This window comes from Octopus bimaculoides, chromosome 15 (assembly GCF_046866305.1).
Source record: "Octopus bimaculoides isolate indiv1 chromosome 15, ASM4686630v1, whole genome shotgun sequence".
NCBI classification, from domain to species: domain Eukaryota; kingdom Metazoa; phylum Mollusca; class Cephalopoda; order Octopoda; family Octopodidae; genus Octopus; species Octopus bimaculoides.
This window is the reverse complement of record NC_142942.1, coordinates 10,045,516-10,059,466: the sequence shown is the minus strand read 5'-3', so window position 1 is coordinate 10,059,466 and position 13,951 is coordinate 10,045,516. Positions and strand designations below refer to the sequence as shown.

The 13,951-nt window shown below is 38.3% G+C and overlaps 1 protein-coding gene across 1 annotated transcript in view; it reads right to left on the bottom strand.

Annotated features, from left to right (window-relative positions):
- Positions 1-5,706, bottom strand: part of LOC106876858 (putative neutral sphingomyelinase) — a 16,394-nt gene extending 10,688 nt beyond the window's left edge. Inside the window, exons 1-3 of the mRNA XM_089363407.1 lie at positions 5,525-5,706; positions 2,544-2,646; positions 678-754 (exon numbers count right to left, since the gene is read on the bottom strand). Coding sequence (XP_089219533.1) covers positions 678-754; positions 2,544-2,646; positions 5,525-5,559 — 215 coding nt within the window. The 5' untranslated portion in view covers positions 5,560-5,706. The remainder of the gene's footprint in view (positions 1-677; positions 755-2,543; positions 2,647-5,524) is intronic.
- Positions 5,707-13,951: the final 8,245 nt, after the last annotated feature.

Below are 13,951 nucleotides of genomic sequence, written 5' to 3'. Positions count from 1 at the left end.
GTTTTAGTAATTATGTTTGCCGTAAGAAAATTTCACAGATTCTTAGAGAGTAGAAGTTTTCGACTGCAGAGTGACCATCAGACCATCATCTGTTATTATCTATATATGGGTAGAAGAAAGGGATCCTTACCCACACTACTATTAGATTGCAATGCTGGGGTACTGTATTACTAAATTACAATTTTAAGATGGAGTTTATACTGTTTAAGAAATTAGGACATGCTGATTGTTTATCAAGATTGACACCAAAAAATACTGAACTGTTTGAGGATATCTTGATTGCAGTGTTGCAAGCAGAAAAAGAAATTTAAAATATATGTACTACTCGAATCTAGGTACAATACTCAGTATTCACTGTTCAACCACCAACTGTTCAACTAAAATGGTAAACCAACATGGCCGATCTAACACCGTCAACTGTCTGCTGACAGTTCTCTCAGTTCTTATTTATTGTAATCGGTTAATCCACCTTCAGCCATGTGGGGGGTGTTCAGGATACTCCCATAACAAAAATGGTTGAGAAACATGAGACTGACTAGATGGTCAAGTCACTTGGTTTAACACTACCACCTCCAGATGAGGATAGATTCCTCCTTCCCTCCTACAAGAGCTATAAAAGGACCATGGTCACTGCCTTCCCTCCACATCAAACAACAAAAACAAAACTACTTCCTTACCTGTAAAAATAGTGGGAATATGGTAATTTATTTGAAATAATTAACTGTAAATATTCAAAGTCAGACGTGCACCAAATCTGCAAGAAACAAACATTGTTAAACTAGAATTCATTGAAAGAATTGTCAGAAATTGAAAGAAAAATTAGAAAATATTTACTTTATTTGCATATAAAACGATTTAAATGTTGTTGTTGTTGAGCTTAATTTTTTCTCATGGAGGGAGAGCCATGAGGATTGAAAAGTAAGAAGATAATGACCAGTAAGCGATCAATAAGTGTTATTTCCTATTTGCTTCTATTTAGAAATCGAAGGAAATGACTACTATTCCCTTCAAACTTTGCTTTGCTTTTGTGCACTGGACATCAGTGTTTTGAAACTGACCTATTTTCTGTTACACTTCAGACAAATTCAGTGTTGAGTTTTTGAAGCAGAAATATTGTCGTAGCAAATATTCTGCTCAATACCACAGATTTGTTTGTCAGTTGCTTGACCTTAACCACTTGAACATGTTTCTTAGTGGCTGACAACATGTGCATCTCTGATCATGAACAGGAGCAGTCGGAGAGTACCATAGCCATGTGTTAAGAGGGATTCTTTGGTGCTTTGAATAAATGTAACAAAAGCAAAGTTTGAAGAAAATATTAGCCATTTTTCATACTTTCTAGGGGTAAACAAATAGGCAATTACAGTTGCTACCACCCAAAGATAAAAATCATGTTACATTGTGTAATAGAGTAGAATACAATGTGAAAGTTATTTGGCTGCTATTTCTAACAGGCCAAGTGACTTCATAGAATTTCTTTCCTGACTCATTGAATTTTGTGTTCATGCAATGTGATATGAATAAGGAATATGACAGGGTTTGAAATCATCTTTAGATTGTCTTTGTCATGTATAAGACGGGAGCCATATTGTGTCGTTAGAAAGTGTTTCATGTACAAGGAAACAAGACAGTGCAGGGGTGATGCTCAGGTGAGGAGGGACTGGGAGAAGTGATTTGTGTTTGTGCAGGGCCTGGTGTTAGCTGAGGCTCAGTTGGCTAAAACAGCTATGGTGACCTGCAAGCGGAAGGTTTTACATTGGAGTGGCCTTCTTGTCAGTGAATTGCCTTACAAGGCTGGAGAGCTCTACCTAACCTGGAGTTGACAGAAGAGTGTGGAAGAGAGCACTGAACTGCTTGAGAGACTCCACTGCTTGATTAGCTGTTGAGGTTGACTCCTCTAGTCTTTTCCTTTTCCATGACACTCACAAGGCAGTGATGACTTGTGCTTGGTGTTTCTTCCGTAACATGCTTATTAGCCCATAGCTAGGACTCTGACAGGTACTACTATTTCAGGTCAATGTAGACCTGGGGGAAATAGTGGCTAAGATGTAGATCCACGCACCTCAAATCCCTGGAACTTGTGGACCTGAGCCCCACTACTAGATGTAGTTTGAAGTCATACCCAAAAGCTTTGGGTCTAAAGAGTGGAATCGGATTACATGAACTGATCCTCACTTTAAAATTACTAAGTGCAGGCAGGAGGAAAAGCCCAACAGTATTAAAGATTGGTTTACATAACCACTTGAGGGAACGCCATTCTCCCTTATGATCTTCAGACAAAGAAACTGATTTCTGAGCTACACATCCCACCAAGGAATGTTATTCTAGAGATCCTTCAGAGGAATCCCATTTTGGCCACTAGTATTTCTGATTAAATTCTTTTAGTCATTACCTACCATTCACGATCATAGCTGAGGACAGATATGAAAACTAAATTGAGGATAGTATAGTTTTACTTTTTTACCAACTTCTCTTTATACCACAAAAAATTAAAATTATTACAAAAAAATAATGAAATCATATGTTGTAAGTGTAAGGAATACCTCTTGGAGTAAAATGATATCATATTCACTTTCTGACAGGGCTTTCGCAAGGCTTTTAATCCTAAACTCCTTGTCCTTACACATCCATGGGAAGGGGAAGGCCCTGGAAAATAAAAGCAAAGAGAAGAAATTAAGGTCAAACTAAGGTTATTATTATCATTATTATTATTATTATTATTATTATTATTAAGGTGAAATCAATAGCAAAGCAAATCGTGAGCTGGCAGAATTGTTAGCACTCTAGATGAAATGCTTAGCGGTATTTCACCCATCATTACATACTGAGTTCAAATTCTGGTGAGGTCGACTTTGTCTTTCATCCTTTCAGGGTTGATAAATTAAATACCAGTGAAACACTGGGGCTCAATGTAATCGACTAGTCCCCTCCCCAAAATTTCAAGTCTTGTACCTTCAGTAGAAAGGATCATCATCACCACGTAATGGATAAAAATAGCACAAACATCATTCTGTTAGAAGATAAGATTTAATTTGAAGACAAAATATAATTGTTACCATGTTTCTGTCTTTAAATCATTTGGAAATTTGTGTTTCTTATTATTAGAAATGGATAAAGCGACTTATGGTGATCCTTGTACATATATGTTAATGCAATTGAAATAAATTTATCAGATTTATGAGGTGAGATCTAAAATAAAGATACAATTTTCTCTGTACATATCTTTTTCTTTTTTTTTGTTCTTAACCCTTTCGTTACCAACCTGTAGTACAAATGTCTTGTTTTCATAAGTTTTGAATCAAAATCTTCCACCAAACCTTAGTCATAATTTATGTTCCTAACACTAGCTGAATGATAACTAAGTTATTTTACTAAATTCTTTGTTATATTTTAAATTAATTGAAAGAAATACAGAGCATCTCAAAATAAATACAGTAACGAAAGGGTTAAATACTCTGAATTTCTTGAAAGTCTGCAAAAGGATTGTTGGATTCACCTGTCATGCATGGGGAGCTCCTTTATAGGATCCAGTTAGCTCTGATGATGTCTTGAGCTAACTGGATCCTATAAAGGAGCTGTTGTGGTAGCAGACCACGAAACATGGTTGAAATTCCTCTGAGGTGAGATCTAAAATAAAGATACAATTTTCTCTGTACATATCTTTTTTTTTTTGTTCTTAAATACTCTGAATTTCTTGAAAGTCTGCAAAAGGATTGTTAGATTTACCTGTCATGCCTGGGGATTTACCTGGGATATGTATTCTACTACATTTATTGGTATCTGATTGTTGAAGATTTATAATCAAATTCTTTTAATACTGAGTGCTAAAGCAACATTTGCTTTGAAGTCAGTAGAAAGTGAAAAAGACTAGCAGGCACGCAAGCGCACACACTCACATACGCATCCATTGACTATCTTATTCCTGACTTGAATAGTGAAATACATTCACACAATGTATGTTTGTATGTATGATTTATGTGTGAATATGTATATAAACATAATGGTTGTGGGTGGGGGCGAACGCGCCCATCTCTTTCATTTTCCACTGACTTCTAGGCAAATGTTGCTTTCGCCACATCATGAAAACAAAAGTAAATAAATAAATCTGACGTAAATTAACGAACAACCAGCTGTAAACATTGACTAATCTGAGACCAAAAACGATTGCTTACCAATAAATTATCTTTTACATACCTTTCTTAAATCACTCTGTCGCCCTAATGAAATTCCTTACAAGCATGCATGCATGCACACACACACACACACACACTGAGTGTGAGCAATATACTATCACAGAGTGTAAGAAAATTTCACCATGAGAAAATGAAAAGGATAAACAAAAAGAAAAAGAAAAAAAATTTTTTTCTATTGCTGTCACAGATTAAAAAAATTTTAAATGAAGTGAAACTTTTCAAATTTTGTATATTAATGTACTTTTTCATGCTGAATGCAGTAAATTTTTATAAAAATGTTACAAAGGTTTAAAGTTTTATTTTTACTCAATCGGAAAACGCGATTTGTACGTGACAGCTGTCATAAAATGGAAGTAAACATTAGAAATCGATGTTTTAAACAAAATGAAAGTAATGTTTTGGTTAATATAATCACGGATAAACGAAAAAAATTAAGGGATGGTCACGGTTGGAAATGCTTTTAATCATATGCCAGCCGGATAAATGCTAACGTACCGCTGAATGAAACAAATACTAGCTGAAATGAAAATTGGATGAGCTGTGTACGCTGTCGTCTTCTCTTCTTTTCGTATGAATGAAACGTTGATATATGACTAGAAATGTCAAACTGGGATTGTTGACAACAATAACATACATTTAAGATAACATAGTTAAGCCAACACAGATTCAAGCCTCTATGTGGTCGTACAGCCAGATTTTCCTTAAACCATACCCTGGGGGTGGGGGGCGTAGGGGCGGTCTGCCCCTGGCGGCACTTTTGGGTCTGCTGTAGGCAATATGTGTTTTTTTGCGGGGCGACAAACGGTAGGAGCACCCCGAGCTGCACACACTCTAGCTACGCTAGTGGGCATTCTGCATTATGAAGTCTAAACAAGTTCAAACAACAATGAAAAGATTTTTTAAATAGATGGTCACGGCTGGAATGGCTCTGATCGTACTCTTAGATCAGTAGCTAACCAGGACAATGTTCGATTGCTGAAAATAGCAGTCAAATCTTCTTCGAGACACAATCAGCTGTCTTAAAAACAGAACACATTATAGTTCCTGGTGAACGAAAAGATAGGATCATCACGATTGGAACGCATTTGATCGTAAATCCAGCAAGTTTAGTTACTTGGGGGGTAGATAAACTACGTTAATACGGTTTCTTTCGCTGCTATGATGAATCAAAATCAAAAACACACACATATAGACCACACGTACGCGAAAGTTTCTTTTTCAAATTATTTAACTAATTCAATTATTAACTTGATAAGATATTTAATTATTTATAATAGGTTATCAAAATACATTTTTTTAAAATAAGTATAAATAAATGAACGAATATTTACCAGCAATTCAAAGTGAGGATTTTGAGTGAAAACATCGGGCAAAATTATTTGTGACTTAACGACAGTAAATGGAGCAACACTGACGGCTATTTCCTGTTGCTTATGCGAGATAGACTGACTTTCCTTTTGTTCTTTTGTTGTTGTTTTTAAGCAAGCCCACGCCCTCGCAAATAAGTCCCTACCACTATGGCCTTATGAAGAACTTGAAGATCTCTACGGTTGTATGATGTATCAAATTTAGTTCAAGGTTATATATATATGTTGGACCATCCCATAAATAATGTGTGTTTTTTCCAATTGCATGAACTAAAAGTCGGAAGGGGGCGGGATAAACTACCTGTATCAACTTGCTATAAAAGCAGGTAGTAAGTTTATCTTGTACTTATTCATAGAGCAAGTTTTGAAGAGTACAGTTCGACTTTAACAGTTATTTTTTCAAAGCTATAATGGAAGTGACAAAGGAGCATATTCGGCATATTTTGCTTTATGAGTTCGATAAAGGGAACAACGCAACGGAAAGTGCGAGGAGTATTAATGTAATATATGGGGATCGGACAATAAGCGTAAGTCAGGGTCGACGGTGGTTCCAGAAATTCCGAGACGGAAACTACAGCCTAGAAGACAAGCCTCGTCCTGTAAGCTCTGTAGAGCTCGACGAGAACATCCTGCAAACCCTGGTGGAACAAAATCCAATCGTAACTGTTGAGGAACTAGCAGAGAAGCTTGGACTTGGTCATTCAACCATTCAGCGACACCTACTTGCCATCAGAATACGATCATCTTTGGTTTGTAGATGAAAGGTGTTCTTCCATCAGGATAATGCTCGGCCACATACAGCGAGGATGACATTCCAGAGGTTGGAACAATTTGAATGGGAAACGATGCTCCATCCACCATATTTGTCAGGCATTGCTCCATCTAACTCTTCATTTATTTCAGTTTTCAAAATCAATTGAACGGAAAAAATATGAATTCTGTAGACGCGGTCAGAACAGCGCTGGAGGAGTTTTTACGTCACGGACAAGTGAATTTTGGAAAAGGGGCTTTGCAAGTCTACCAGTTTGATGGGAGAGCATTGTAGAAAATGAAGGAGAGTATATTTTAGATTTAAAAAGAAATTTTGAAAGATAAAAGGAGTATAAAAAACCACATTATTTATAGGCTGACCTAATAAGTACGGATAAACATCATCGTATATGCTCCTACTCCACTTAATCTATACAAACGACTAACCAAATTTACATTTATAGTCAATACTAACTAACGTCAATAGTATTTTTCTTTTAATTCAAAGTTCTAAATGAACCTGTTTGTTCGCGTATAAAACTATTAATAATTGCCGGAAGCATTAAGAAAAATAAACGATATCTATTATCAAATATTGTTTTGTTAACATTGTTCATAGTTATCATCATCATCATCATCATCATCATCATCATCATCATCATCATCATCATCATCATTTAACGTCCGTTGTCCATGCTGGAATGGGTTGGATGGTCTGACTGGTCTGGCACGCTGGAAGGCTGCACCAGACTCCAGTACGATCTGGTATGATTCAAGAGAGGTGTCCATTATATTTGATTGTAACTTTGTAAACTTTTTGCAAACACATTTGAAATGTTGTTAGTGGATCTTAATATACCACTAGTTTATAGTTATGTAATTTTAGCTGGTCTTGCTGAGTAAATTTGACTTTTATGGACAGGTAAATTTGATTAACAGGTGTAAAAGCAATAACATTATAGATAAACACCAAAATTGAAATTCTTAATGCATCTTATCTGTTTGATTTCTTACTAAAATTATCCCAGATGGCAACCGACAAAAAATTTGCCACTTTTCAAGATGAAGTACAAAAATTTGAATTAATTTAAATACAGGTATAATCGGTACAAGATTTTATTCTTTCAGTAAATATTTCGTACCTCGGTGTGGGATAATTTTTTCTACAGTTTTTTCGGGTGCACTCATCGTATCTGACCTCCAAACCCACCGCAAGTCACTTTTTTTTCGGAAAAGAAAGCTGGGAGGGGACCTCAATGTTTCCCACCAAGAGAGTTTTGTTTCGCGAGTTTTTTTTTTCTTTCTTTTCGGGTTATTTTGCAAGCTTTCGACGAATGTGACTTTGAAATCACGAGTAAACGGCTCCTTTTTCCAGAAAAGGAAAGGTTTGGCCGCTGACAATCTGAAAATAATAGAAAAATTAAAAGTTAAATCGTTAACGAAAATGTTAACTTCGTTAATTAGCGATTAACGGATTAATGAACTTACGCCCAGCTCTGTATGTATGTATACATACATACATGTATATTGTTTGTTGTACCTTGTTTATCATTTTGTCCATGTTCTTTTGCCACGTCATGTACCCAGTTATGTATCTATATGTACATGTAGATGAAGGTATGTATATACATGTACATATATATACATATACTCATATATTGTTTATATATATATATATATATATATATATATATATATAGAGAGAGAGAGAGAGAGAGAGAGAGAGAGAGAGAGAGAGAGAGAGAGAGAGAGAGACAGACAGACAGACAGACAGATATGGTCGGTTTACGGGATTACCCTGGGTTTCACGTCCATAAAGCTCTTAGTTTTACAGCGTTCCTTCAGACCCTAGGCATATGGCCTTTCTAGAAGCCACTTGCTAGAGAGGCCATAGGCCTAGGGTCTGTAGAAACGTTGTAAACCTATGCGCTTTATGGACGTGAAAATCCAGGGTATCTTTATCTATGTACTCTGCTGCTCTCTGGGTTGGAGAGTGCTTCTTTTTCGGATTTATGATTCACTAGAAGTAGTAGCGACTGCATTTGAAAGAGATCTCTGCCAGCGCTACTGGTTCTTCCTTCCGTCGAGTGCGTTTTTCTTTGATGACGAGTTCCTGTTTTTCTTCCGCTCGCTTCATCCCCTTTTGCAGTATATGTCTCCAGTATGGGCGATCATTTTGTGACCTCCTTCCATCTTAGGATGTCCAGATCAAGCGACTTCATATCTCTCTTACAGACGTCCTTGAAACGAAGATAAGCTCGTCCTCGTGCTCTTGTGCCAGAGTCCAATTCTCCATACAGGTCTTTTGGGATCCTTCCGTCCGGCATGTGATGTAGAGGAAACAGGGGCAAGATGGATCACTGGGGTAAAACGGACCAGCCCCATTTTAGACATCTAAATAGGACTTAACCGTCGTGAATGCTTTCTAATTCAAAGTTACTTACCTTCGATCTCACATCCCGAAAAGTTTCGTTTTGGCGGCTGTTTTCATGACACAGGAAGAAAAATACTGAAATTCAAGTCTTCAATGTAAGTAATGCTTTCAAATATATCATATTAATGAAATAAATACCAACACCTTAGGTAAGTATGGCCTATCATGTTTTAAAGCATTTCAAATGTCAATGTTTAAGGGGCAACAACCTTGAATTTTTCCCCTAGGTTTGGATGCAGAGCAGACATTTTTTGTTGTAACCTGAATGGGGCAAAACGGACCAAAGGGTGTTGGGGCAAAACTCTCCACTGTCCCGTTTTGCCCCATATGTGTGTATGTTATTTGTGTGTGTGCGTGTATGCATGCACATGCGTGTGCATGTGTGTGTATGTGAGTGTGTTTGCCCCGTCTTCCCCTACATGACCGAGCCAGCACAGACGATGCTGCTGGAGCAGGGTGTGTATGTTGTGTATCTTGGCGCGGTTGAGGACTTCGGTGTTGGTGATGTCGTCGGTCCACTTGATGTCTAAGATGCGTTTTAAATTACGAAGGCGGAAGACGTTGAGACGTAGCTCCTGTCTGGAATAGAGGCCCTATGTCTCACTGCCGCAAAGTAGTATACAGTTTTAAGCCTGCACAGACGCGCGCACGTGCACACAAACACACACACACACATACACACGGAGGCAATCGTGGAAAGCACAAATACCACTGTGCACTTGTGATGGAGTGTTTGCGTGCTTGTTTGTTGCAACGTTGCTTGAGCCAAAAAGAAATGCCCGGTGATGCTCATTGCACACTGCCTGCATTAATCTTCAAGAGGAAACGCATAGCCGACCCACTGCTTCATGGAGCACCAGATGGTTCAGTTGCTTATGGAAGTGAAAATGGATGGATTGATCGGGAAACATTTTTTAAGTGGCTACGCCATTTCATTCAGCATACAAATCCATCAGTTGAAAGAAAAGTGCTCTTCCTTTTGGACAATCACATCAGCCACATTAAATTGGATGCAATTGAGCTTGTTCGCAAGCATGGTGTAGTCATGGTATCAATTCCACCTCATACCAGCCACAAGCTTCAGCCCTTAGACAGGACCTTTTTTGTGCCCCTCAAACCCTTTTATCACCAGGAAGTTGACAAGTGGATCATCAATCACCAAAGTCAGCGGGTAGATGACTTCAAAGTTACTGCCTTTTTGGGGGCAGGCCTTCATACGAGCTGCAACAGTTCAGAATGCCTGCAGTGGATTTCGTTGCACCGGGATCTGGCCATACAATCTGGATGTGTTTGGTGATGTCGATTTCATTTCGACAGAAGTCACTGAAATTGCTGATTCTAAGGAAAGTCCAGCACCATTACAGGAACAGCCACAAGTAGATCCTGCACCCATCCAGTCTTATGATCCATCTGTCAAAGGTGCAGATGGATGCAAAAGTCAAGAAGACACAGAGGTAGGCCTACACAATTCACAACAAAGAATCTCTGTCGTTTCCTTGTCGTCTGTTCCACGAACTCAGGCTACAGCAAGAAAACGAAGAGCTTAGACTTCAGAGTGCCTCAGCAGTTCACCCTTTAAAGACTCTCTCTCAGCGAAAGCCATGAAAAAACTAACAACTAAACCAACAGCAAGGAGAAATGCTTGCAAACTCAAGACCCCTGGAAGTGTGATGAAGACACCAGCCTGAACATCAAAAAAAAAAAAAAAAAAAAAAAACAGACAAGGAGTTCCATTGCATTTTCTGTGACGAACTTTATCAAGAACCCCTAACAGGAAATTGGATTGAACGCCAGCTGTGCAGGGAATGGGCACATGAAAAGTGTAATGGGATTGAAATTGATGACGTTACATTCATTTGTGAACTTCGTGTCCCCTAATCAGTTACCTTGCTGACCAGTCACACTGAGCAGTATTTCTGTGTCTTTAGGGGAAAAAAACATGAACCTTCAGGGGTGAGATCGATCTGCAAACTGAGAGCAGGAAACAATATTTCTCATGATCATAGTTTATGTTCATTTATGCCATTTTTAGTTGTTTTATAAATAAAAGATATATTCCAGTATAATACACACGAGTATGTAATTGAACATGGCAAAATATATTAAACATTCTTATGGGGCAAAGCGGTACAACCTGGACCCTTTTGCTCCAGTGCTGGGGCATAATGGACCATGTCTGATAAAAATTTCTTTTGCACATATCTATCCAAGATTTTTTTCCAATTAATCATACTACACAGAAACATGAGAATGGCTATTCTCTATGCACATAGCAATTTACATTAAGACGTGTGCATGTTAGACGGAAATCTCGATTTTTTTCTCTAGGCGGTCCATGTTGCCCCGTCTTCCCCTACATGACCGAGGCAGCGCAGACGATGCTACTGGAGCAGGGTGTGTATGCTGAGTATCCTGGCGCGGTTGAGGACTTCGGTGTTGCTGATGTCGTCCGTCCACTTGATATCCAAGAATGCGTCTCAAATTACGCAGGTGGAGGACGTTGAGACGCCGCTCTTGTCTGGAATAGAGGCTCCATGTCTCACTGCCGCAAAGTAGCATACAGTTTTAAGCCTGCACAGATACACACACACACGCACACACAAACACACAAACACACATGCACATGGAAACAATCGCTGCAAGCACAAATACCACTGTGCACATGTGATGCATGCTTGTTTGTTGCAACGTTGCTTGAGTCACAAAAAAAATGCAGGAAAAATTTCAGTGCCCTTAGAAATTCGTGCCAAAATAGAAACCACTGTTAAAACAAGAGACTGTGTGATATATATATGCATAACGAATGGGTGTGTAGGCTGGCAGTCGATAAGTGAATCATCAGACCAAAAATGAGGTGTCGTGCAGGAGGTTAACAATTGTATTTTTACAGTCATTCACATAAAAGATGTCCCCGTGAATTTTGCATGGTGAAAACAGCATTCAGCATGACATGGTTTTGAAACAGAGATTGTGCATTATATTTTACTGCAAAAGATTACGTAAGCATGTGTGTGTGTGTGTGTGTGTGTGTGTGTGTAATGGTTAGTTCTTTGTTGCAGGGTGGGGAAGCAAAACTTGAAAAATAATAGCTAATTCACCAAATTTATTTATATTACAATCAGCTACCTGATATAAATATAATTTTAACACAAAATTATAGGGGTATAAAGAGATAATTTATTCAATATGTCTGCTTTCATTGTCCACCACAGCCTTCACACGCCGCCTGAAGGCGTCACAACTCTTCATGATGAAGTACTCAGACATATTGTCTCACTCTTCCCTCAGGATTTGCTTGAAATGATCAAAACTTGGATGTACAGTTCTGTTGGTAGAGTGCTCCAATTTGCCCGATAAGGCATAGTTCAGGAAATTTAAGTCTGCGCTGGAAGAAAGCTAGAAGTTGACAGGCCAAAAATCGGCGAAGTTGTCTCGCAGAATTTCTACAGTTTCTTCGCCGTGTGAACAGGAGAACCATCTTAGGTCCACACATAAGTACCGTTGGGGTAGTTAGACTTCAGCCAAGGCAAAACCTTCTACTGCAGGATGTTTTATTTATATTTATATATATATATATATATATATATATATATACACACACACATACATACAGCCCCCACCTTTCCCCAGACTTAAAAAAAGTGGAGAGACATCTTTTTTTCCGTCAGATGCCACGACTCTCAGTATCATGACTTGAGCTGGGGGCTTGGTTCTAAAGACGCCCTTTACTTCAGAAGCTGACGTAGCAATGTATCGATCATTGCGATGTTTTAAAACAGCATCAATGGTAAAGATATTTTCATCTGAAAAGATTTTTGGCTTTCATTGTATCAGTCGAGTAATATATATTTATTTAACCCATACTAGCATGGAAAAACAGATGCAAAAATGAACTTATTTTATTGTCTCTGAATGAATGGAAGCCATCCAGTGAAATGTGAAGTTCCCATTTTCTTTCTAATAATGTAAAATATTCATTTACTGTACTTTGAGATCATGCTCCCATTTAAAACAAACATCTTGATTGCATTTCACACCAGTTCAATTATCAATTAATTAGATAATTAGTTAATATATAAATTGCTTAATTAGTTTGATGAAGCTCATTCATCACAGCCTGTGACCTTCTCAATGACAACATGTCTCGTGCACTTTCTCTGTGCTAGTACACACTTGTTTCTCTTTCCTGTTTGCTCTGCAGCAGATTAGATTCCAACCTAAAGCAAAGAACAAGGAGTGGCTGCCAACACAGAGAAGATGTAAATGAGTCACATGATTATTTTTGTTAGCTCACTATAATGTGAGCTAACAGAATTGATAGAACATTGTCTAGAAATGTTTGAGCATTTGTTATATTTCTTGGCTCTTTACATTATGAGTTCAAGTTTCATCAAGGTCATCCTTTCAGGGTTGATTAAATAAGATGCAAGTTCAGTACAAGGGGTCAATATAATTGACAAACATCTACCACTAAAATTGCTGGCCTTGAGTTAAAACTTGAAACAATTACTATTGATAAAGTCACAGGCTATGACAAAAGAACTCTAGCAAATTAATTGATATATTAACATTTGAACCAAATTCGATGACTGGCACCCGTGCCAGTGGAGCACTAGCAGCACCATCCAAGCAGGATCATTGCCAGAGCAGTTGTCTGGCTTCCATGCTGGTGGCACGGAAAAAGCACCATTTGAGCATGATCGTTACCAGTGTTGCATTATTGGCACTTGTGCCGGTGGCATGTGAACAAAACATTTGAGCGAGGTCATTGCCAGTGCTGCTGGACTGACTCCTGTGCAGGTGGCACGTAAAAAACACCATTTGAGCATGGCCGTTGCCAGTACTGCCTGACTGGCCCTCGTGCCGGTGGCAAGTAAAAGCACCCACTACACTCTCGGAGTGGTTGGCATTAGGAAGGGCATCCAGCTGTAGAAACTCTGCCAGATCAGATTGGAACCTGGTGCAGCCATCTGGTTCGCCAGTCCTCAGTCAAATCGTCCAACCCATGCTAGCATGGAAAGCGGATGTTAAACGATGATGATGATGATTAACAAATTATCAAATTAATTGATAATTAAACTGAAGTGAAATAAAACCAGTGTGTCATCATGACCCTCCTAAAGTATAAAAAAATATGTTTCAACAAATGATTTCACACCAAAAATCTTGCAAAATAAACACAGAAAAAAAAAAAAATGAAATACTCA